The sequence below is a fragment of the Rhinolophus hipposideros genome (assembly GCF_964194185.1).
Source record: "Rhinolophus hipposideros genome assembly, chromosome: 11".
Lineage (NCBI taxonomy): Eukaryota > Metazoa > Chordata > Mammalia > Chiroptera > Rhinolophidae > Rhinolophus > Rhinolophus hipposideros.
This window is the reverse complement of record NC_138057.1, coordinates 41,284,010-41,308,638: the sequence shown is the minus strand read 5'-3', so window position 1 is coordinate 41,308,638 and position 24,629 is coordinate 41,284,010. Positions and strand designations below refer to the sequence as shown.

The 24,629-nt window shown below is 38.6% G+C and overlaps 1 protein-coding gene across 3 annotated transcripts in view; it reads right to left on the bottom strand.

Moving 5' to 3' along the window:
• The window catches only part of PCSK5 (proprotein convertase subtilisin/kexin type 5), a 405,671-nt gene that overhangs the window by 103,043 nt on the left and 277,999 nt on the right, over positions 1 to 24,629 (bottom strand). The window contains exon 21 of one of the 3 annotated variants that reach the window (XM_081067383.1): positions 20,548 to 23,169. The exons of the other annotated variants lie outside the window; for them this stretch is intronic. Within the exon in view, the coding sequence (XP_080923509.1) occupies positions 23,054 to 23,169 (116 nt within the window). The 3' untranslated portion in view covers positions 20,548 to 23,053. Of the gene's footprint in view, positions 1 to 20,547; positions 23,170 to 24,629 lie in introns of those variants that run through there. 3 annotated transcript variants of the gene reach the window in all.

The window sequence follows — 24,629 nt, the reverse complement described above, 5'->3', positions numbered from 1 at the left end:
GATGGAGGAAGGGGCCACAAGCCAAGGTGTTACCACTTAGTACGAGCAGTAGCAATGAATGTAATGCTAGACACTGCAAGACAAGGAAACAGATTCTTCTCTGGGAGGCTGGTACTACTGACACCTTTTCTACCCAGTAAACCTCTTGCCTACTTCTGAACTCCAGACCTGTAAGAGAATAAATACGTATTGTTTTAAGCCACCAAGTTGTGGTCATTTGTTACAGCAGGTATAGGAAACTAATACACAAATATTCCAAATGCAAGTCAGAAAAAGAAGAGTCAGCTGATGTGTTGTCCTGACTCAGGAGCTCCACCATTAAGACCTGTGTAGTATTGCTTTTTTTTTTTTTTTTTTTTTTTAAAGAAGGGCGCAGCTCACAGTGGCCCATGCAGGGATCGAACCGGCAAACTCGGTGTTATCAGCACCATGCCCTAACCAGCTGAGCTAACCAGCCAGCCCCAAGACCTGTTGGTTTTGGATGAGTCATTTAACCTCTTAGTCTTAGGACACCATTCTTGTAGGACAAGTGTCAGACAGTAGCCTTGTTCCCTGTGTGTAAGGTGAGTGGAGGAGCACACAATGCTCCCTTTATCACTGACTTTGCAGGCAGGACAGTTCTGGAAAGAGGCAGCTGGAGGCTGAGTTTGCTGTGCCCTGCCCACCATGCCCATGTCCCAGAGCAGCCCTGCCAGGGAGAGTCACATGGAGCATCCTGCAGCCCTGAGAGAGTGGGAACGAGGTATATGGGGCAGGGAAAGAGGTTCCCTCAGTACTTCACATGTACCCACATGCAGCACCGTGTCTCATCTTGTTTACGCTTCAGTAATGATGCCATTATTACTTTTTTATAAATGAGGAAAGTGAGGATTGGAGGGATTAAGTAATTTATCCAAGGTTAAAGTGACCCAGCTGGAACTTAAACCCAGGTCTCTCCAATCTAATTACGAGGGCTTTGCCAGTGGTTCACCTCAGTGCCAGTGGATCTCAAGGTGGGAACAGCAGCATTGGTATCACCTGGGAATTTATTAGAAATATAAATTCTCAGCTCCTACTTTGAACCTACTGAATCAGAAATACTGGGGTGAGGATGGGATCTGTGTTTGAACAACCTCTCTAAGTGATCGTGAAGCACTGTTTGAGAAGCTCTGTTCTTCTTAGAGTCCTTTGGAAGGATAATTGCCCTTCTGGCCCAGGCCCAGGCCGCTTGCTGCTCTGAGTAACCACTTAGTATGAGCAGCAGCAGGTGGCCAGTGTGCACGGACATTTCAGATTTGCCATCCTGAACTGTGGCTGTGGCATGAGCAGTTTTGATCAGAGGTGTAGAAGAGAGGAGGAGGCACCAGTACAGTCAGAAATTCTGCTGACTGCCCGGAGAGTGGGTTTAATATGAAACACTTAGTAAGGTACAGGTAAGTGTCATCTCTATTCTATATAAAAACTGATAATTAGCCTAAAACAACAAAAGGAGACTGATGCTGTTTTTGTTGACATCATTAGGTGCATTTTAAAAGCACCTGCTTGTGTGTGGAATTCTCCACGCTAGATAGGGTCCCTGTGTTCTTGGAGCTTACAAGACAGAATGAATTAAAATGATCAGCAGCCCAGAGAACAGATATCACATAATGGGGAAGGGCCAGAAATTAGGTTCTGGAGGAGGGTTTCAGGCCTGCATGTTCTCCCACCCTCGTGAAGGAGTTAGTGTGCTTAGACATTCCTGGATGATATATCTATTAGCTTCTTTTCTGGCACAGATATCAGAGGTCAAGTTGCCCCAGTCCACTCCCAAGAAGCCCTCCATGGTCTGTGAATGTCTAGCGACCTCCTCACACTGTTCTGGGGGGACAGAATAGACAGGTTTTCATTCTCCAGTTCTGGATCATTGTGTTTCATGCCCACAGAGCTGGAGTGGGGGGAGTGGAGGGTTGATTAAGGACAGTAAGGTCTAACCTAGTAGTGACATAGGAACAAACCAATGTGTGTATATTTTGGTGGAGAAAAAAGATCACAATCTTTCTAGGCAGTAGCCCTATGACATAATAGGTATTGAGTGGTGAGAATGTGGAAAGACTATTTTCCAGCTTCTGGTTTTCTATAATCCTTGAGAGTTACATATTTGAAGATAACACCTTTGCTGAAACATCTTCTGGTGGCTCCTCCCGTGCTGGCTCAGCTGCTTCCAACACTGTTTGCACCATTCAGGCAAAGGTTACATCGACTCAATAGTTATCCAGCCTGTGACTTAAAGATTCCATCTCACATAATATAATCTTCATCCTCCCTCACCCCAAGCAGGAGTTAAACCAACAGAATCATCAATGCCTTACTTGTCCTGTTTCTATAATTGTGCCACAATATTTTATTTCATTCATTCATTCATTTATTCAAAAACTATTGAGTAAATATTATGTGCCAGTAACTGTGCTAAGTATGGATGATGAAATGGTTGGAAATGCCCTCATGGAGTTTACAGTCTGGAGTGGAAGACAGACATCAATCAAATAATCACAAAAACAAATGTCAAACTGTAACTGACAACAGTGAGAGAGGAATTAAGCAGACATGGAGGGTGGGGGTGTGGGTACAATACCTGCAAAAGCTCCACATGAAAGGAGGCTTGGCCAACTTGGCCAATGGGAGGGACTGAAAGGAGGCCAGAGGACAGAGAGAGAGAAGAAACTGGGGGAGGGGAGCAGAATTTGCAAGGTTTTGCAAGTCCTGAAAGGATCCTGTATTTACCCCAAAAAACGACAGGTTTCAGCAGGAGAGTGTTGTGATCAGATGTGCGTTTTAAAAATTCCACTTTGGCTTCTTTGTAAAGCAGGGACTGGAGAGAGTGCAGGAGAATGGTTTGCAGATTGCTTTTGGCAAGTGACAATTGTAGCTAACCTAGTGCGTTAGTGGTGGGAATGCAGGGAAAAGGACAGACTCAACTGATACTCAAGAGGTAAGTTAACTAGATTTAGTGATAGATTAAGATATAGGGCAAGAGGGAAGGATCAAGGATGAATCCCAAGTTTCTGGCTTAGGTAATAATAACAACCAACACATACTGTGTCTAAGATATACAGGCACTGTTCTAAGTGCTTTAATCATTTTAAGTCATTAATCCTCACAACATCCCTAGGAAAGAGGTATGATTATAATCATCCTCATTTTACAAATGGGAAAGCAGAGGCACAGAGAGATGAAGAGTAATTCCTAAGATTCCATAGCTAATAAGTGACAGAAGCAGGATTTGAATCCAGGCAGCCTCTCTCCAGGTTTTGTGATTGTAACTATGACATTGAACTCCCTTGAAAAGGATGGATAGAAGCACATTTATATAGAGATGAATAGAAACTTATTTAGTAATATATTCTAGGTTCAAACTAGTCTCCTTCACTCATAATCACATAACTAGGTGGGGTCGGTAGGGGATGCACTGCCTGACTAGAAGGAAGGCTGGGATGTGGAAAGGAGAGAACAGTTAGGGGCAGCTGTGCCGTCAGAGAAAGGGTGCTGGACTCTGGAGCAGGAATACTTCCCTAATTACATGACCTTGAGCGATGGACCACTCTAATCTGACCCCTCACCTTCAAATGGGGACAACCACATTCCGTTGCTAAGTAATGAACACAGAAAGTTGTAGTGCCTTGCCTGACCTAAAATAGGTGATCAGTAAGTGAATAACAAATTTGAATTTGCAGTAAGGGAAGTAAAGAAGAATAAGGCTCACACTTGTCCATCTGCCAAAAATATGGTTAATCTTGTAGCTCATTTAAAAGAACAGGCGTGGAAAATGTTCACAGAACAGAAGTGAGTCTTTCATCTCAGTGAGCACAAATGGTGCCAAGGCAGAGCTTAATGGTGAGATGGCTGGGTTGTTGTTAAAGCAGGTACAGACGGACTTTGTTGACTGATCAGCTGCTGAGAGTCAGTGCTTGGAGCCTATAAACAAACCCCCAATTCAGGGAAAGAGTGCAGGCTCACAGGCTGGGGTCAGAACACTCTAGCTGCCCATTAGTTGTTTCCTTGACCTAATGTGCTGCTACCTTGCCTCAGCTTTGCTGGTTAATAGCCAGCCAAGGACTGGCTCTGAGCTGCCTAATTCCTCAGTGTGCATCCTTTAAAGACGTGAAGTTTGCAATAGTGGCTCTCAACAAATCAAGGGTAGACTTCTTAAACTTTGATGTGCTCACAGATCATCTTGGGATCTTGCAAAAGTACATATTCTGATTGAGTAAGTCTGATCTAATTGTATTCGTTTTCTTCTTATTAAGTTTTATGTTTTTGAGGTATCATTGACATATAACATTAGTTTCAGTATACAACATAATGATTCGATATTTGTGTATATTGCAGAATGATCACCACGAGAAATCTAGTTAACATCTGTCACCATAGTTAGAAAATTTTTTTTCTTGCAATGAGAAATTTTAAGATCTCTCTTAGCCACTTTCAAACATGCAATTCAGTATTGTTAACTATAGTCACCAGGCCATGTATTATATCTCCATGACTCATATATTTTATAACTGGAAGTTTGTACCTTTTGACCCCGTTCACCTATTTCACCCACCTCCCACTTCTGGCAACTACCATTCTGTTCTCTGTATCTATGAATTCATTTTTGTTTTTGGTTTTTTGGTTTCCAGCATGTAAATGAGAACGTACAATATTTGTCTTTCTCTGTCTGACTTTTTTCACGAAATACAATGCCTTCAAGGTCCATTCGTGTTGTTGCAAATATGTATCTCACATTTCTTTTATTCGTTTATCCACTGATCGACACTTAGATTGTTTCCATGTCTTGGTTATTGTGAATAATGCTGCAATGAACATGGTGCACATACCTCTTCAAGATGCGGACTTCATTTCCTTCTGTTATATACACAAAAGTGAAATTGGTGGGTCATATGGTAATTCTATTTTTAATTTTTGGAGAAAATTGCATACTGTTTTCCATAGTGGTTGCACCAGTTTATAATTCTCCGAACAGTGCCAAGGGCTCTCTTTCCTCTAAATCCTCTCTAGCACTTGTTACTTCTTGTCTTTTTGATAATAGTCATTCTAACAGGTGTGAGGTGATGCCTTATGGGGTTATGATTTTAATTTCCCTGATGGTTAGTGATATTGAGCACATTTTATGTATTTGTTGGCTGTCTGTATGTCACTTTTGGAACAATATCTATTCAGATCTTCTGCCCATTTTTTAATTGGATTGTGTGTTTTTCTGCTATTGAGTTGTATGAGTTCTTTATACATTTTGGATAATAACCTCTTATTGGTTATGTGATTTGCATATATTTTCTTCCATTAGGTAGGTTGTCTTTCATTTTGTTGATGGTTCCCTTTGCTGTACAGAAGCTTTTTAGTTTGATATAGTCCAACTTGTTTATTTTTGCTTGTAATGCCTTTGCATTTGTATTATAGATTCAAAAAATCATCTGCAAGACCAATATCAAGAAGGTTACCACCTCTGTTTTCTTCTACAAGTTTCATCTTTCAAAAAAGTTTTTAATTTTTCAATTACACTAGACATACAATATTATATTATTTTCAGGTGTACAACATAGTGATTGGACATTTATATACCTTATGAGGTCATCACCTGGATAAGTCTAATACCCATCTGATACCATAGAGTTATTACATTATTACTGACTATATTCTCCATGCTGTACTTTATATCCCTGTCACTATTTTTATAACTGGTAATTTGTATTTCTTAATGCATTCCTCTTTTTCAGCCATCCCCCCAAATCCCCTCCCATCTGGCAACTATCTATTTGTTCTCAACATCTATGAGTTTGTTTCTTTTTTGTTTGTTCATTTATTTTATTTATTAGGTTCCACATATAAGCAAAATCATATGGTATTTGTCTTTGTCTTATTTCACTGAGCATAATGCTCTTTAGGTCCATCCATGTTGTCACAAATGGCAAGATTTCATTCCTTTTAATTGCCAAGTAATATTCGTGTGTGTGTGTGTGTGTGTGTGTGTGTGTATGTGTGTATGCCACATTTTTGTTATCCATTTGTCTATCTGTGGACACATAGGTTGCTTCCATATCTTGGCTATTGTAAATAATGTTGCAGTGAACAACACAGGGGTGCATATATCTATTTGAATTAGTGTTTTGGATTTCTTCAAATAAATACCCAGAGGAGGAATGGCTGGGTCATATGTTCTCTTTTTAATCTTTTGAGGAATCTCTGTACTGTTTTCCATAGTGGCTGCACTAATTTACAATCCCACCAACTGTGCTTGCGGGTTTTCTTTTCACCAACACTTGTTCGTTGATTTATTGACAATAGCCTTCCTGACAGATGTGAGGTGATATCTCCTGGTTTTAATTTGCATTTCTCTGATTAGTGACGTTGAGCATTTTTCCACATGTCTATTGACCATCTACATAAGCTCTTTGGAGAAATGTCTATTCGGGTCCTATGTCCATTTTTTAATTGGATTGTTTGTTAAGTTGTATGAGTTGTTTATGTATGAGTTGTTTTGGATATTAACTCCTTATCCAATGTGTCATTGGTGAGTATCTTCTCCCATTGGGTAAGTTGTCTTTTCGTTTTGTTGATGGTTTCCTTCATGGTACAAAATCTCTTTAGTTTGATATAGTTGCATTTGTTTATTTTTTTCTTTTCTTTCCCTTGCCCAATGAGACATACCCAAAAAGATAGTACTAAGAGCAATGTCAAAGAGTTTACTGCCTGTATTTTCTTTTAGGAGTTTTATAGTTTTGGGTCTTACATTTAAGTCTTTCATCTATTTTGAGCTTATTCTTGTATATGGTGTAAGAAAGTGATCCAGTTTCATTGTTTTGCATGTATCTGTCCAGTTTTCTCAACACCATTTATTGAAGAGACTGTCTTTATCCCATTGTATATTCTTGCGTCCTTTGTCAGAGATTAATTAGTCATATAGGTGAGGATTTATATCTGGGTTCTCTATTCAGTTCTGTTGATCTATATATCTGTTTGTATGCTAGTACCATGCTCTTTTGATTACTATGACCTTATAATATGGTTTGATATCAGATAGAATGATACCTCTAACTTTGTTCTTCTGTCTTAAGATTGCTTTCTCACAACATTTATCAAGGTCTTTTATGGTTAAATTCATTTTAGGGTTATCTGTTGTAGTTCTGTCAAAAATGTCATTGGTTTTTTTCTTAGGGATTTTATTGAATCTGTAGATTGCTTGGGTAGTACGGACCTTTTAATTATGTTAATTCTTCCTAGCCACAAGCATGGTATATCCTTCCATTTTTTTTGTATTTTCTTCCGTTTCTTTTTTCAGTGTTTTTGTAGTTTTCCAAGTACAAGTCTTTTACTTCCTTGGTTAAATTTATTCCTCAGTATTCTATTTTTTTTGAGGAAACTGTAAATTGGATTGTTTTTTCAATTTCTCTTTCTGGTATTTCTTTATTAGTGTATAAAAATGCAACCAATTTCTGAATATTAATTTTGTATCTTTACTGAATTCATTTATAAGTTCTAATAGTTTTTTTGATCGATTCTTTAGGGTTCTATCTATATAGAATCATGTCATCTGCAAATGACTTCTTTCCAAATTGGATGCCTTTTATTTCTTGTCTGATTGCTATGGCGAGGACTTCCAATACTATGTTGAATAAAAGTGGTGAGTGTGCATATGATTGTCTTGTTCCTGATCTTAAAGAAAATGCTTTCAGCTTTTCGTCATTGAATATGATGTTAGTTGTATGTTTGTCATATATGGCCTTTATTATGTTGAGGTATGTTCAATCTATCCCTGCTTCGATGAGAGTTTTTATCATAAATAGATTCTGATTTTGTCAAATGCCTTTTCTGTATCTATTGGTATGACCATATGATGAATTTTATCCTCAATATCGTTTATGTGGTGTATCCCATTAATTGATTTGTGGACATCAAACCTACCTTGCATCCCAGGAATAAATTCCACCTGATCATTGTGTATGGTCTTTTTTTTTTTTTTTAAGATTTTTTTGGGGAAGGGGAACAGGACTTTATTGGGGAACAGTGTGTACTTCCAGGACTTTTTTTCCAAGTCAAGTTGTTGTCCTTTCAATCTTCGTTGTGGAGGGCGCAGCTTAGCTCCAGGTCCAGTTGCCGTTTCTAGTCGCAGGGGGCGCAGCCCACCATCCCTTGCAGGAGTTGAACCAGCAACCTCGTGGTTGAGAGGAGGTGCTCCAGCCAACTGAGCCATCCTGGAGCTCAGCGGCAGCTCAGCTCAAGGTGCCGTGTTCAATCTTAGTTTAAGGGGGTACTGCCCACCATCCCTTGTGGGACTCAAGGAGTAGGACCGGCAACCTTGTGGTTGAGAGCCCACTGGCCCATGTGGGAATCGAACCGGTAGCCTTCGGAATTAGGAGCATGGAGCTGCAACCACCTGAGCCACCAGTCCGGCCGTGTATGGTCTTTTTAATGTATAGCTGAATTTGGTTTGCTAACGTTTTATTGAGGATTTTTGCAACTATGTTCATAGGCTATTGGCCTATAATTTTTTTTTTTTAAATGCCTTCTGCCTTTGGTATCAGGCTAATTCTGGCCTTGTAAAATGAGTTTGGAGCTTACTGTCCTCTTCAGTTTTGTTTGCATAGTTTGAGAAGGATAAATGTTAATTATTGTGAATGTTTGGTAAAATTCACCTGTGAAACTATGTTGTCTGGAACTCTGTTTTTTGGGGGGTTTGTTTTTGATTACTGATTTGATTTTGTTAGTAGTTATCAGTCTGTTCAGATTTTTGTTTCTTCCTCATTCAGGAAGATTTTATGTATCTAGGAATTTGTCATTTTTTTCCAGGTTGTCCAATTTTTGACATATATTTCTTGTTTATAGTATTTCTTGATAATTCTATTTTTATCACTTCTCTTATATTTCTGATTTTATTTATTTGGGCCCTCTCCTTTTTTTTTTTTTTTTTTTTGATGAGTCTAGCTGAAGGTTAATTTTAGTTATCTTTTCAATGATGCAGCTCTTGGTTTCATTGATCTTTTCAATCTTTTTTTTAAGACTCATTTATTTTTGCTCTGATCTTTATTATTTCTTCTGTTCACTTTGGGCTTTGTTTTTCTTTTTCTAGTATAAGTTTAGATTGATTATTTGAGATTTTTCTTCTTGAGGTAAGCATATGTTGCTATAATTTTTCCTCTTAGAGCTGCTTTGGTTGTGTCTCATAGACTTAAGGTCATTTTGTTTTCATTTTCATTTTAATTTGTCTCAAGGTATCTTTGGATTTCTTCCTTAATCTTGTTATTAACCCATTCATTGCTTATTATATGTTATTTAGCTTCCCTGTGTTTGTGTGTTTTTCAGTTTTCTTCTTCTAATTGATTTCTTGTTTCATATCACTGTGATCAGAGAAGATGCTTGATATGATTTCAGTTTTTTAAAATTTATTGAGACCTGTTTTGTGGTCTAATGTGATCTATCTTGGAAAATGTTCCACGTGCTCTTGAAAAGAATGCATATTCTGCTGCTTTTGGGTGAAATGTCCTAAATATATCAGTTAAGTCCATTTGGCCTAATGTGTCATGTAATCCCACTGTTTTCTTACTGAATTTTCTGTCTAGATGATATATCCATTGATGTCAATGGTGTGTTAAAGTCCCTATTATCACTATATTACTGCAATCTCTCCCTTTATGTTTGTCAATATTTGCTTCATGTACTTAGGTGTTCATATGTTGTATGTGTGATGTCTATGAGAGTCAGATCTTCTCATTGGATTGAACCCTTTATCATTATGAAATGCTGTTCTTTGTCTCTGGTTATAACCTTTGTTTTAAAGTCTATTTTGTCTGACATAAATAGTGCTACCCCTGATTTTTTAAAATTTTCATTTGCATAAAACATTTTTTTATCTGTCTGTGTCTATCATTTGACCTGATGTGGATCTCTCGTAGGCAGCATATGTGTTTTTTTTGTTGTTGTTTTTTTTTTTAACATCCATTTGGACACCCTATGTCTTTTCATTGAAGCATTTGGTCCATTTACATTTAAAGTAATTATTGATAGGTATGTAATTATTGCTATTTTATTAATTGTTTTCTGATTGTTTTTGTAGTTTCTCTCTGTTCCTTTCTTACTCTCTTGCTTTCTTCTGTAGCATGTTTATAATTTTCTATAGTGTTGTGTTCAGATTTCTTTTCTTTATTTCTTATATATCTCTTTTAGATTTTTGGATTATGGTTACCATGCGCTTCATATATAACATGATATGTTTATAACAGTCTATTTTAAGTTGATGGTTGCTTAAATTCAAACACATTCTAAAATCACTACCATTTTTATTTGCACACTCCACATTTGTTTTGTCATTATTTTTTAATTGTTTGTGTGTTGTGTATCTCTTACTTTATTGTTGTAATTACACATAGTATTCCTACTTTTGCCTTTGAGCCTTTGTACTAGCTTTATTGTTGGTTGATCCACTGCTTTTATTAAGTGTCTTTGAAAGAGAAAATTGTTTTCTTTCTTATATTTTCTTTTTCATATTTTTGATCATTCCTTCTACAAGATGTCCCTTTAACATTTCTTGTAATACAGGTTTAGTGGTGATGAACTCCTTTAGTTTTATTCTCTTGTTTAGGAAGCTTTTAATTTCTCCTTCAGCTTTAAAAGATGGCCTTTCTCGCTAGAGCAATCTTGGTTTAGGTTTTTGCCTTTCACTCTTTGAATATTTTCAAAGAGAAAATATTCCCTTCTGGCCTGCAAAACTTCTGTTGAGAAATCAGCTGACATTCTTATGGGAGCTCCCTTGTACGCAACTAACTGCTTTTCTCTTGTTTCTTTTAAGATTCTTTCTTGGTCTTTAATCTTTGGCATTTTAATTATGATGTGTCTTGGTGTGGGCTGCTTTGGGTTTATCTTGTTTGAGACTCTCTGTGTCTTTTGCCAGTGTAGGAAAGTTTTCTGTCATTATTTCTTCAAATAAATTTTCAGTCACTTGCTCACTCTTTTCCTTCTGGTACCCTTATGATGTAAATGTTGGTATGCTAGATGTTGTTTCAGAGGTCCCTTAAATCAACTTCATTTTTGTTTCTTCTTTTTGCTGTTCCAATTGGGTGTTTTCTGCTGCCTTGACTTCCAGATTGCTGATTTGATCATCTGCTTCATCTAATCTGCAGTTGTTTTTCTCTAGAGTATTCTTTATTTCAGTTATTGTATTCTTCATTTCTGAATGGTTCTTTTTATGTTTTCTATCTCTTTGTTGAAGTTCTTACTGAGTTAATTTATTTTTACCTGAAATTCATTGAGCATCCTTATAACCAGTGTTTGAGCTCTGTAGATTGTTTGTCTCCATTTTGTTTAGATCTTTTTCCGATTTTTGACCTGTTCTTTCATTTGGGACATTTTTCTTTGTGTCCTCATTTTGGCTGACTCCCTGTGTTTCTTTCTGTGTATTAGGTAGATCTTCTACCAGCCTTGGTAATGTGGGCCTTATGTACTGGGTATCTTGCAGAGCCTCCCTGGTCAGTCTCCCTGGTCACCTGAGCTGGGTGCTCCAGTGGTGTTCCCTGTGTGTGGGTCTTTTCTCTCTCCTGTTGTAGTTCGGCCTCAGTAGGTGTTGGCATATCAGTGAGTGGGTTTAACCCCAAGGCAAACTGGGTGTGAGGGCTGGCTGTGACTATAGTGTACAAGTTGTTATGTAGCAGCTGTCCCCATGGAGTGGGAGTCACATTAGCAGGGGTATGGTGCCAGCCAGTCTGCCCTTTGCATGTGTCATTTGTGGAGTTAGTTGGTGGTTAATTTTGAACATATTTCTATGTTTCTTCATTTTCCTTTATTCTCTGTGTTGGTTTCTAGTCATATGATAAAACAGCCACTTCTCCCAGTCTTGAAGAAGTGGCCTTGCAGAGGAGGTTAAGCTTATTATTCAGCCCTGATCTAGCTCTTGGTTGTCTCTCAATTCCTTGTGATTTTTCAAGCTGCGTATTTTATTTTTACTGGATCCCAGTAGTTTTGGGTGTGCCAAGAACTGTCACTATCTCAAAAGGGAGGATTTCAGGCAGCACCTAGATTCAGGGTAAATAGAAGCCAGATCCAAAAGCCAGACCTGAGCTTTAAAAGCTCAGGCAACAGCTTTTAATGTATGCAACTATATACAATTTTGTGGGACCGCAAGCATATGTCCCATTGGCTGCTAGAGCCAGGCTATTTAGAGATGTCCCCTGGGTGGTAGGAATAAAAATAGTGCATCAACAAGTATACAAATTCTTTCCCCTGAGGTACTAACCACTTGGAGTGAGGCAGAAGGAGAGTGCAAAGATTGTGTCCATCAACCTCCATCCCAGTTGTGTGTCTAAGTAAGCCCCTAGATGTGTGTCAAACCAGAAGCCTGCCCCTCAGGGGAAAGCTCCAAACAAACATATAGGCTTCTTTCACAGAAATACTGGGGGGGAGGGGTGTTTCAGTCTGCTGTCTGCACAGGTCCCCTGGGGATGGTAGACAATCAATAACTGTCTGTTTATTACAGTCCCTTGGACCTAGAAACACAAGCCCTGCTTGCCATCAGGGCTAGGTGATTAAGGTGATCAAGGGGTGAACCTTGGGCTGCAGCCACAAAAAGAGGGGCACCAGACCTGTGCAAAAGCTCCTCTCTGGGAGATACTGGCATTCTGGAGCGTGGGAGAGGAAGAGTGCTAAGATAACAACCACCCTCCAAGGTCTGGTGAAGATTACCACAGGCCCTTTTGTATGTATTTAATTAGAAGACTGCCCCTCAGGCTGGAGTCAGGCAGATAAGCTAATATGTATTAGTTTTCTATTGCTTAACAAATTACCATGAATTTTGTGACTTAACAATACCTGTACTTATTTTCTCCGAGTTCTGTAGGAAAGAAGCCTGGGCGCAGTATAGCTCAGCTACTTCTCTCCTCCAGGTTTTACAATGTTGAAATCAAGGTGTCTCAGGTTGCATTCTTTCTGGAGTCTCTGGGGATGAATCTGCTCCAAGTACATTCATGTTGATGGCAGAATTCAGGACTGAGTTCCCTGTTTCCTTGTCACCTGTTGGCTGGGGAATTGTTCTCAGCTTCTAGAGGCTCCATGCATTTCTTGGCTCATGGCACCCTTCCTGTATCTTCAAAGCCAGTAACGGTGTGTTAAACCTTTCTCACTTCTTGAATCTCTCTGATCCCCTTCTCTGCCTCATGCCATCCTTACCTCCTTCCACTGCATCTTTCTGACTGACTCCACCTTGGGCCCAAATGGATGATCTCATTTTAAAGTCAGTTGATAATATCCACTAATTCCATCTGCAGAGTCCCTTCACAGCAGTGAATAACTTGTAGATGGGACTCTTGGGACACTTTAGAACTCTGCTACCACAATATCCAACTCCCAGCTTCTGTTGCCACTGCATACTTTTCATGGCAAGATCTTCAAGCATTAGCTTTATTGAGTTTGTGTGGAGGTTTTGTGTGTGTTTTAGGGCTAGTGATAGAGTCTCCATAAGACCTCCTGGGATTTTCTTTTGACATTGAATAGAACGGCTGGAAGGGTCACAGAGATGATGTGGCAGATGGGGAAACTGACGTATAGCCACATAGAGGCCTATACTGAAGTTATACAGAATCAAGATTAGAACTTAGCTGTCTCAGTGTCGGGGCCAGGGCTCTTTCCTCCCTGTCACTTACTCAGTTCACTCCATTATTCATTCATTCATTTATTCATCGATTGATCAAAGAGTTGTCAAGTACCTATTCTATAAGAGACATTCTGCTAGATTCATGAGATGTAAGACAGTTATAGACTTTGCCCCCATGGAGCAAACTTTGTGGTGAGAATTACATACATCAAATAAGTACTCCTATAATTGACTAGATATTTATACTATAATTGAAATGAAAGTAAAGTAGAGGCTTCTATGAGAACTTATAATAAGGAGATCTAACTTTGTCTAGAAGGATCAGGAAATGAAGAAGTGACATTTAAACTGAGGTCCAGATGATAAATAAATGTTAGCCAGGTATAGATGTTTAGGAATTGGATAGTATTAAAGCAGGTCAAATGGCATGTAGGAAAGTCGAAGGCACAAAGCAGAGTCGACAAATCAAGGAAATTCAGTGTGGATGAAAATATGAAGAGAGGGAGAGAACGGCATGAGATGGATTTGAGAGTTGGGATGGGTCAGATTGACCGTGGCCTTGATGGCTATGGAAAGGATTTCAACTTTATCCTAGTGAAATGGAAAGCGATGGGAGGGTTTTATACAGTGGAGTCTTGCGTGAGCTTTGAATTTTTAAAAAGAGCACTCTGGCTGCTGTGTATAGTAGATTGGAGGAAGAAGGTGAGGAACAGTGGAGTGTGGACACAAAGGGTGTATATTCAGTGAGGCTAATTAGGTGGTGTTGTAACAGCCCGAGTGAGAAGCAGCTTGACCCAGGATTGTGAGAAGTAAGATAGGGACAGTAAAGGTGAAGGACAGAAAATGGATCTAAGATATATTTTGGAGGTGGAATTGTCTTGACTTGCTGATGGATCAGATGTGGGAGTGAGAGAGAAGATGGTCAAAATGACTTCTGCTTTCTGTCATATTTGTGGCTCTTATGACACAAGTCAATTTAAAATCACATTCCTATACATACTAAAAAGCCCTACATTTTCTTAAAGTTTAACTTTTATTATATTGTAACAGTTATGATTCATGTGGCAAGAAAATCCTGTTTAATACCACCTGGAAAGAAATTTATGTTTTACCAGATTTGTCAAAGAAGCTCACAGAATTTCTATTATGTGATGACTTCAGCATTGTAATGTTTCTCCATGTTCCCTGTATCTCCATTCTATGTCTTTATTTCACCTGGAGCGAGAGATTGCAAATGATGGTTTCCCAGACAAAGATAAATTTGCACAGAAGGAGGCATCACATCCTCATTTCTTAACAGCCACTGCCTCATTTGTCTTAGGTCCATTCTGATTTCTTTTGCTCACACGGCCCATTGGTCACTACTAATTCTAATGATATTGATATCCAATCCTAGCTTGGTCACACAAAGCACTATGTGGCCATGGTGTGTAACCCTGGGTGGACGTTGCTGTATTCATAAGAGGTAACGTGAACCCTAGACCATATATCGTCAGCTAAAATATATATAGTTGTCCCTCAATATCCACGGGGGATTGGTTCAGGAACCCTCAGATTCCCAAATCAGTGGATTCTCAGGTCCCCTATATAAAATGGTGTAGTATTTGCATGTAACCTACACACATTCTCTGGTATACTTTAAATCATCTCTAAATTACTTATAATGACAAGAAAAAAAACTCTGTACATGTTCAGTACAGATGTAACCATCATAGGCCAAACTACATAGTACATGTCAGCGACAACATTACTTTTCTAAAATATTTTCAATTCCTGATTGGTTGAATCTGTGGATGTGGAGGGCCACTATAGGCCTGATGCAAGCTCCATGGTCATGGCCTGTAGGTTGTTCGGACACATCTTCCTGGCTGTCATATTTCTCCTTCTGGAGACTCTGATATCAGATTGTTTGGGTTTAAGTATATCCCAGCTCTTCCATTTACTACTGGGGTGCCTCACACATTTATCTCATTTGCTTCCTCATTTGTAGAAAGAGGATAAAATTAAGCTATTAGGAGTATTGAATGAAAAAACCCATATAAAGCATTTAGCACAGTGTTTAGCACATAGGAAGTACTCCAAAATGGGAGTTGTTAGTATTGTTTTCATTGTTTGGGATGTGAGATACTAGCGTATCACTTCCTTCCCTTTTGCTCTTCTCTGGTAAGGACAACTCAGGAGGTTTTGTCTTAGAAAGAAAAGAAAATTCTGAGCAGGCCCTTGTTTCCTAGTCTAAGCTTGCCAAATTTATTGCTCTGGTCATGGATACCATTGCTAAGAGAAGCTATGGGCTGCCTCCCATACGTGAATTCATCTGACAGCTGAGCTCTGCTTAGTACCCTGTCCTTTCATTTAGTTGGCTCAGTGTAGCCATCAATTAATTCTCTGGGGACAGAAGCATTCTGTCTGAATGAATGCTTCTCAAATACGTTGGCAGGAGGCCATGAGTTGACTTGATGGGGTCCTTGAATAAGTCAGTTAACCCCTCTGAAAAGAGGGTTGATGGCAATAATGACAGGGAGGTGGAGGAAGGGCAACAGCCCATCCAAGCTCCTTTACAAGTTGACCTCAGTCGTCTTTCCATCTTCTCCCTCCAGCTGCCTATCCTGCCCACTCTCTGCCATCTCAGTTCATAAGCCCATGGAGGGTGTTTTGTCTCTTATCTCTCGAGATTCCTTCCTCAACATCCTTGCCTTCTTTGATTTATGAATTCCTGCTTATCTTTCAAGACTCTGGTCAAATGTTATTTCTCTCTTATGTCTTTTTATTCATTCATTCTACAAATATTTATTAAGCAAGGCACTGTGTTAGACATATAAGATAAACTGTGAACAAGATGGACAAAGACCCAGCTCTCATGGTGCTGATGTTATAGTGGGAGAGACTGACAATAAATAAGTAAATGAACCATAGAATGTCATGTTGTGATAAGTGCTGTGAAAAGACCAAAGGTTGGCAGATGTGGGGTGAGTGGTGAAGGGAGCTGCTTTCCAAGGAAGTGGTTTTTGAATTAAGACCTATAGGATGATAAGAAACCAGCCATGTTGAAGAGCAGGGGTTTTGATGCACAAACAAGTTGGTTGTGTTTAAAGAATAAAAAGAAAGTTGGTATGACTAGAACATGAGGAGCAAGGGGGAAGAGGGCATGAGAAGAAATCATAAGATCTAATGTAAAGAGGTCAGATTTTATTCTGAGTGAATAGGCAGAGGTGAAATCTGATTTTGAATTTGTAATAGCACTCTCTGCTATCCATGTAAAGAATGGATGGAGGAGAGAAAAAAGAGAAAAGAGGGAAGGACAGGAAGAGAAGCAGGGAGCCTAGTTAGGAGGCTCCTGCAGTAATACTGGCTGGAGATGATGGTGGTTTGACCCAGAATTCCAACTATGAAGTGGGGAGTAGACCCTTTAGAGATACATGGTAGAGGTGTCATTAAAGGAACCTTGCTAATGGATTGGATTTGGGGGTGAAAAAAAGAATAATCTTAAATTTTAGGTTTGAGTAATTGGGTGGATGAATTATAATGCCATTTACTGTGATGGCAGACATTTGGTGATAATGTTTAGGGGACTGGAGAGTCTGAAGGCTATTTTGGACATGTTAATTTTGAAATGCCTATTAGACATCTGAAGGAAAATGTCAAGTAGCTATTTGAATCTACAGGAGGAAATCTTGAGGAAAGAGATCAGGAAGGTGTATATATATGTATGTATATATATGTGTGTATGTATATATATATATATATATATATATATATATATATATATATATATATTCTTTAGGAGTTGCAATTGGCTAGTTTGACATGTTGCATTTTGTAGATATTTAACGAAAAAAATCATTGATTTTTGTTCATTTTTACAGGGGACTAAAATGATTTTTTAAAAAAATGTTTCAAGCTACTTTTGGATGCCCTTGGAAAGCTTGTAGTGCAAAGTCAGAGAACCTTTAGTACTTAATTGGTAAACGAGTTGCTTCTTCCTCTGGATTCCCAACAATATTTTTTATGACCCTTTGAAGGCACTTAAATAGTTTCATATTATAACCATGTGTTTTTGTGTCTTTGTCCTCCATTAGACTGTAAGGTTGAAGAGGGCAAGAAGCACCTCAAAGCTTGATATATGACAGGGACTCAGTGTTTATTTATGGAAGCATTAATTTGAGCTCAGAAGGAGAAAAAGCCAAGTCTAGAAATACAATGCCCTTTCTATCTGCACTTGTGAAAAGACTCTTACTCCCTGCCTTGCAACATATGCAATATGGACTTGTTTATTCTCTGGCACTCTTAAAAAGGGAGGCAGTGTTGTGCAGAAGGTTGATGCTGTGTGGGCTTGAATCCCTGCCACTCCCTCTTACTAGCTGTGAATCTTGCATCAGAGGATTCATCTCTATAGGCCTTTGATTTTTGTGTGGGCCAAATTAAATAAAGCTATTTTAGTAAAACTCTTGTCAGCCTTAAAACACTGTATTCTTAAATTAATGTGTTCTTTTCTAAAATACGAAAAGGTCTTAGAATTCAGGCCTTAGGGAATGTTTCTGGTAATTTCTAGTGAGTGGGGACGCAAAATATCTTTTGTTGCCTGACACCTGGCCCTGAAAAAGCAACAACTGCCCCCAAACAATGGCCCTTTAGAGAAGACCTTGTAAGAAAATCCTTCGGTAAGAAGACAGTCAAACATCCTTCTAAGTCACTTGAAGGTATAAAGTGGGAAGGAACTGCTGGCATTCCCAGGTCCCAGACTGGTCCTGTGAGACTTACTGATGCTGCATAACTGCATTCTTCTTGTCCAGGAATTGACTCTGGACCAGATTTTCACCTCTCATGATGAAGAGGAGACATGATACATAGATTACAGTCTCACTTCTAGGTTCCAAGTAGCCCCAACAAGCTACAGTGAAATTAAGTCCATTCTTGCTGTGCCCTGCTAAATTTATCAATGGTTCCAAAGTATTCTGCTGAGAACTTCAGATTTTATGGGTTTGCGACAAATATAACATTTGGAAATGGATGTCAACCAGGGAAGAGAAGCAGGTTTATACATTGTCGAGACATATTGAATTTGGGGCCCAGGGCTCAGCTTGTGCCGAGGTCAAGCTGTAGCTGGCCTTCGTGTGCCCTTGCTATTTTATATTAGATGATGGAAGGAGGGAGTGTTGAACTGGCCAGGCCAATTTAAAATTGCCTCCAATTTTGTCCATACTCGTCAAGCTGCTATCTGTCATTGCCCTTTGTGTGAAGCTGAACGATAATATGAAAGCTGTTAAGAATGTATGCCTACTTATGTTTTAGCTACATGACATTCGTTTTACATGAGAGGGATAAAATGTAAAATATTTCCATGCTCAGATGTGCCTAAAGTGATGATCACTTGACTGAGGAATTTTAATTTAGTAGTTACTACAATATTCATCTCCTTTTCTCTACCAAGCACTCAGTTTGTGAGTTCCTGAAAATGAAGGGTAGACTATTGAGTGGAAAACAATGAATCTGATAGGAATCAGCAGCATGATGAAAAGTCCCTGATGCTAGCGGGTGGGCGAGAGTAAGAAAATTCCAATCCATCCATAGATGATATTGATTATTACCAAGGTCTTCCACACGTATGGAAGTTGAGGAGGATGGGTACACAATCTTCTGGAAAGTATAACAATGTAGATTCTTCTTGATGAATCTATCAAATGTTGACTCATTGTCCTTTGTAGCCATCGACTAATTAAAACCATGAAAACAATTCACTTGCTTCCCTGAACATCTTTTGTGCACCAAGTTTGCTGGCGATGTTCTTACTGCACTCGTTCCATCTGCTTAGTTAAGCCTTACCCATCCTCCTAGATCCAATTCTAGTTCCACCTGCTCTAGGAAACTCACCCTGAACAGTCCAATTCAAAGGAATTTCTGCCTGTCTGAAGTTAATGACTTAGTCTCCCATTCTAGGTTTCGAATTCACTACTTACTGTTGTCTTACAGTTAAATGTTATTATTGAGTTGGGCTACATAATCTCAACTTAAGTCCAAATGCCTCAGCTTTTTATTTGTAAACAGAGGATAATGCATGGACCTCTGCTCTAGAGTTTTTGTGAGAATTAGGAGAGGATATGTTTCCATCAGTACGTATATACTCTGTATTCCCATACTGTGAAGCACACAGCATGTGGTCAATAAGATTAGTTTCTCCCATCCCTATAATGGGATTTCACGACAGCAGAGGCTCTCTCTTAGGTCTTTATCCCCAGATCTTTAAACCTAATTGGAACTCAATTTGTTTGTTGCTTTTGCTGATTTCTCATTTCTTTTCCCAGAAGGCAGGGCACTGAATCTTCAAAGCTAGAGACTGCAGCTCAAGCAGGGCTCAAAAAGATCTATAATCCATTTGTGTGTGTGTGTATGTGTGTCTTTTTCTAACTATTCAGTCCTACCTCGTGGTAGGTACTGGAGATTTATTTTAGACAAAGGGATCTTCTAGGCACCCAGGGATAACGCCACGGTCAGTTTCATACAGGATATCATTAAATTGTACAAGGCCATCTTTTAACAGTGTTCACACTCACACCAACTCGTGCCCAGCCCCGTGGTCCCCACCTCTCTATACACTGTTCTCCACAGCCTGGGGAAGCCCAGGGAAAGCAGCAGGCCCAGAAGGCTGATACATGGAGATGGCATCTGCACAATCCGATAGAAACTGTACAAGCTTTTACAGAAGTTTTTCACAACCTTTCTAAAAATAGGATTTCATATACATTCATGACCAAACCTAAACTGTTACTTTCATATACTGCGGTTACTTTTCCCCTCCTTTTCAATTCCCACCTCTGCTCACCTTTTCTTTTCCAACTTTATTTAGATGCTTCATTCCTCCCTGCCCTTTCCTTCATATTCAGCTTCTATGCGGAAACAGAAGTTTCTGATTACCTCACCCTTTCAGAGGTGTTTACACATGGGTATCAACAGATCAAATAAACAGGAACTTAGGTTAATTTAATAGAAAAAATAAAATATGGAATAACATTGATTTTGGCCAGTATCAATTACAACCGTTCTACTATATTTTACAAAAAAACAACTGAACATTTTACACATGTACAGTATTTTTCAGTAAAAGTGGATTTGGATTTAACAATGGATCACTAATTAAGAATAAAAAGACAAAAGAAAACAGAAGATAGGACTTTTGTCTCTAGACGGTTAGAGCATTTGTTATGTCTCCAAACTTTGTACTATCCATTACATATATCTCATTATGAATATATATATTTATACATAATATATAACATTAACTTAAACTTTGAAAGCATTATGTTCTAGTTAATAATATTCTGTAGATAAACGAGGCAGTAACACACTAGTAGTTAAACCAGTATTTCCATGTGCACCTGCATGGTCAGTGGGAAATGGAACACACATTGGTCGACCTGATGAACTTGGCTGTCATATTGATGGCTGTTTCTCTAAGAACACACACATCATTTTTATCTCTCCTATTATAGTAACTTTGTGCCTGAAATATTATGGGATGGTTCATTAAATGGATTCCTTTGCAGGCAAATCTGGTTTTGCCACCTGCTTGAACTTGCTTGAGGCTTGTGCTTACATTTGTCCATTTAAAGACTGTGTCTTTAAATGTATGACTCTCTATGCCGTACCCAGGATTAAGTTGCTTTCTTTAGGGCAGAAGGGCCTGTGGTGTTATGAAGAGGAAAACTTCCCAGCATATCAGTTGATTCCCTAGTTACTTATAAATCATTATGTGACTCATTACCCCTCTAATGCTAAGAAGTTCATTAAACTATTTACTTATTTAATATTCACCTTGGGTTGGATGCTAATTTTGATGTCTGGGAATGAATATTTTCAAGGTCGGCTTTTTCCTAGCTTGTTGCTTAGATGGGGACCTTAGCACGTATGTCCCAGCTCCTTCCTAGGATAATCTTTATTGATATCATTCCTCTTCTCAGTTGTGAGGCCAGTGACATCGTGGAAGTGAAAATAAAGGCTGTGAGATGGCTAGTCACACCCAAAGCAAATGAGGTCACCAATGGAGCTTTGATATGAAAATATGAGGAAACTTGATTAGTCTACCCTTCCCTAAACAGAGAAACTCAGAATTGGTAAAAAGATCTATCAGGCTTCCTCATTTTTGACCACTGATCCAAAATAGTTCTTGCATAATTTGGTCTGCTAAATTCCAGGATGTGTTTAAGGAGTCATAGAAAACCAGGGAAGACATTTCCAAGAAAACAGATGCTCTCAATGACATTCCATGTACAGGTGTAACATAGCACAGTCATAGAGGGATAGAGGAGTGGGAAAAGAACAGAACCAGGAGGGTACAATCATGCCGCCCATATTCAATTTCCAGTTTTATTTTCTGAAAATGAGAAGATGAAAAAACTTCTAATAAGCACCATTGAAAAATGTGGCCCGGCCAATGTGGGCACGAGCTTAAATATTAGTTAAATAAATTCCATTTCTTAAAAAATACAGGACCTTTTAGAAACTTTTGACTCCAGGAAGAAAATGTCCTACATCAAATCCAAAATGCTTCCCACCACAACAAATGGAATTTCTGATGGCCTTTTAGAAAATGCTATGGGGATAATGGCTAGATAGCACCAAGAGCTTGTGCAGGGACTACGAAGTGAAGACTCTGGACTGCAGGGGAGGTGGACCCGTCTCGCTATTTTGTGTAACTTTGCATTCTGTCCATCACCAATTTGACTATGCAGAGTGATCCCATTTGACCAGCTACGTGTAAAATAACCCAATCTACAATGAAAAAGCCAGTAGCAGCAAGTCTGATGAAACCAGTGGAGCAGACTTATCAAGTGAGCATAATGCCAAAGCTACATAATGCATGAAGTCAATTACGTGTGGAAAGGTTCAATGTTCAACTGTGAAAAACTAAGACAAATGACACAGAACACAACTCTACGGGATGTTCTTAATGCCCTTAGGTCCAGTTTTCTGCCATTTCCCCCATTGATGGACTCAAGCATGGAAGATGACCAATGCAAGAAGAGCTTTTTGTTTCATTTTGATCTATGTCTACGCTTGTGATTTTTTTGAAAGGTATTTTTAGGCGTCTCAAAGGGGGGAAACAAGCAAGTAATGCAAAAGGGAAAACATGGACCTTCAAAAACAGGGCAGGAAATCAAACCATTACTTTAACGTCAAATTTTGGCATCGAATGCTTTGGTCATACAATACTGTCTCTGTGGTCCTGGCTGTTTAGCACTAAACACCCAGTTGTAAAAGGTAGGCTTGTTGTAGGTTTATTATTTTTTTTTCCATTTAAGTTCTGACAAAACAGTTCACCATCTCCCTGCACAAATTTGAGAGAGAGAGAAAAAGAGAGCAAGAAAGAGAGAGGTGGCTTGCTTTTTTTTTTTTCTTTTTTTTTTCTTTTTAATAATAATATGGAGTAATCTATAAATCTACAGGAACAAAGAAATCTAGGATGGCAGCTCAGCCTTGGAATGTACATGTTTTGCAGCAAAGTTGTTGGAGAACCTTCCGTTGGCACAGATTATTCTTTTTCACTAGCATACAGAAGCCTCCTTCCGCCCAGGACTCTTCCGTTGCTTTTCCAGGAAGTCAGCAAGAGAGAGGGGTAGTTGAGGACGAGAGCAGCATGATGTACACACACGGAAGAAGGTTTTGATTGGCCAGAGAGGCAGATTGAGGGATTGGAAGAGATCATTCAGGAGCAGTCAACAAGGAGGAAATGTGGTCCACCCAAAGTGATTTCAGTCAACAGCATTGTTTTTCAAGGAGAGATATTGCAGTCCAACGGGAAATGTGATTGGTATCCATTTGTGAAAGGAAAAAAAGATTAGAAAAAAGAATAAATTAAAAATCAATAATAATCAAGGAATTTTAATTTTTAGAATTACCTAGAACAGAGAGTATACAGTCGTTTATACTATATTTCATTGGCTCTAAGACATTGGATTTAAGATGCACCACTATTTTAAGTACTACCATGACAAAAATGGTTTTTATTAAATGCTGACACAATATTCACACACAAATTAGAATTTTAATTTTATGCTTATTGAAAGTATTTTTTAAAACTTATATAACATGCTGTTTTGTTTCTGTGCATGTGCAGTGACTTTGAATACTGAACAATTTTTTTGAAGCAATTTTGAACTGGAATTAAATTCAATGCAAGAAGTAGTAACGGTATGCCTCAGTTGACCAGCCATCTCTGTGACTATATTCACAGGCAATGACAGCTATGTCACATCAACCTGCTAGGTCCAAAGCAGTTGTGACCTGCCATGAATTATAAGATGCGTATGATTTCGGAGATGATAAAATGTAAAACAGGTTGTCTTAGAATCACTGAAATATGACAGTTGAAAGAGAATAAATAGCACATCCTAAATGAACTTGCCAAGTGATTTGAAAAGCCTGATGAGCCATCAATAATACCCTATCTTCCCAGAGTCAGACTCTGGGTGATGAACACACAATGTGAGCTATAGATAATGTATTACAGAATTGTACACCTGAAATCTATGCAATTTTACTAACAGTTGTCACCCCAGAAAACTTTAAAAAGAAAAAAATACCCTTTTTCTTTCTCTTTCTTTCTTTTACAAATTTAATGGTCTTTATAATGGTAATATGTAATATCTGAGACCTACACAGAATATATAACATAAGAAAACATAATAGTATGAACATCCATGAACCCATCACCCAAAATGTGAGTGTTTCTGATTCTTTTGGATCTGCCATGTACTTATTTTTCTTCTTTACTTTTAGACGTAAACTCTGAGATTTGTGGTTACCATTCCCTCGCTTTAAATTTTTTTTTCAATTACAGTTCACATACAATATTATATTAGTTTCAGGTGTAAAACATAGTGATTAAACATTTATGTACCTTAGGAAGTGATTCCCCTGATAAGTCTAGTACCCATCTGAGACCATAGTTATTACAATATTATTGACTACGTTGCCTGTGCTGTACTTTACATCCCCATGACTTTTTATAACTGCCAATTTGTACTTCTTAATCCCTTTCACCTTT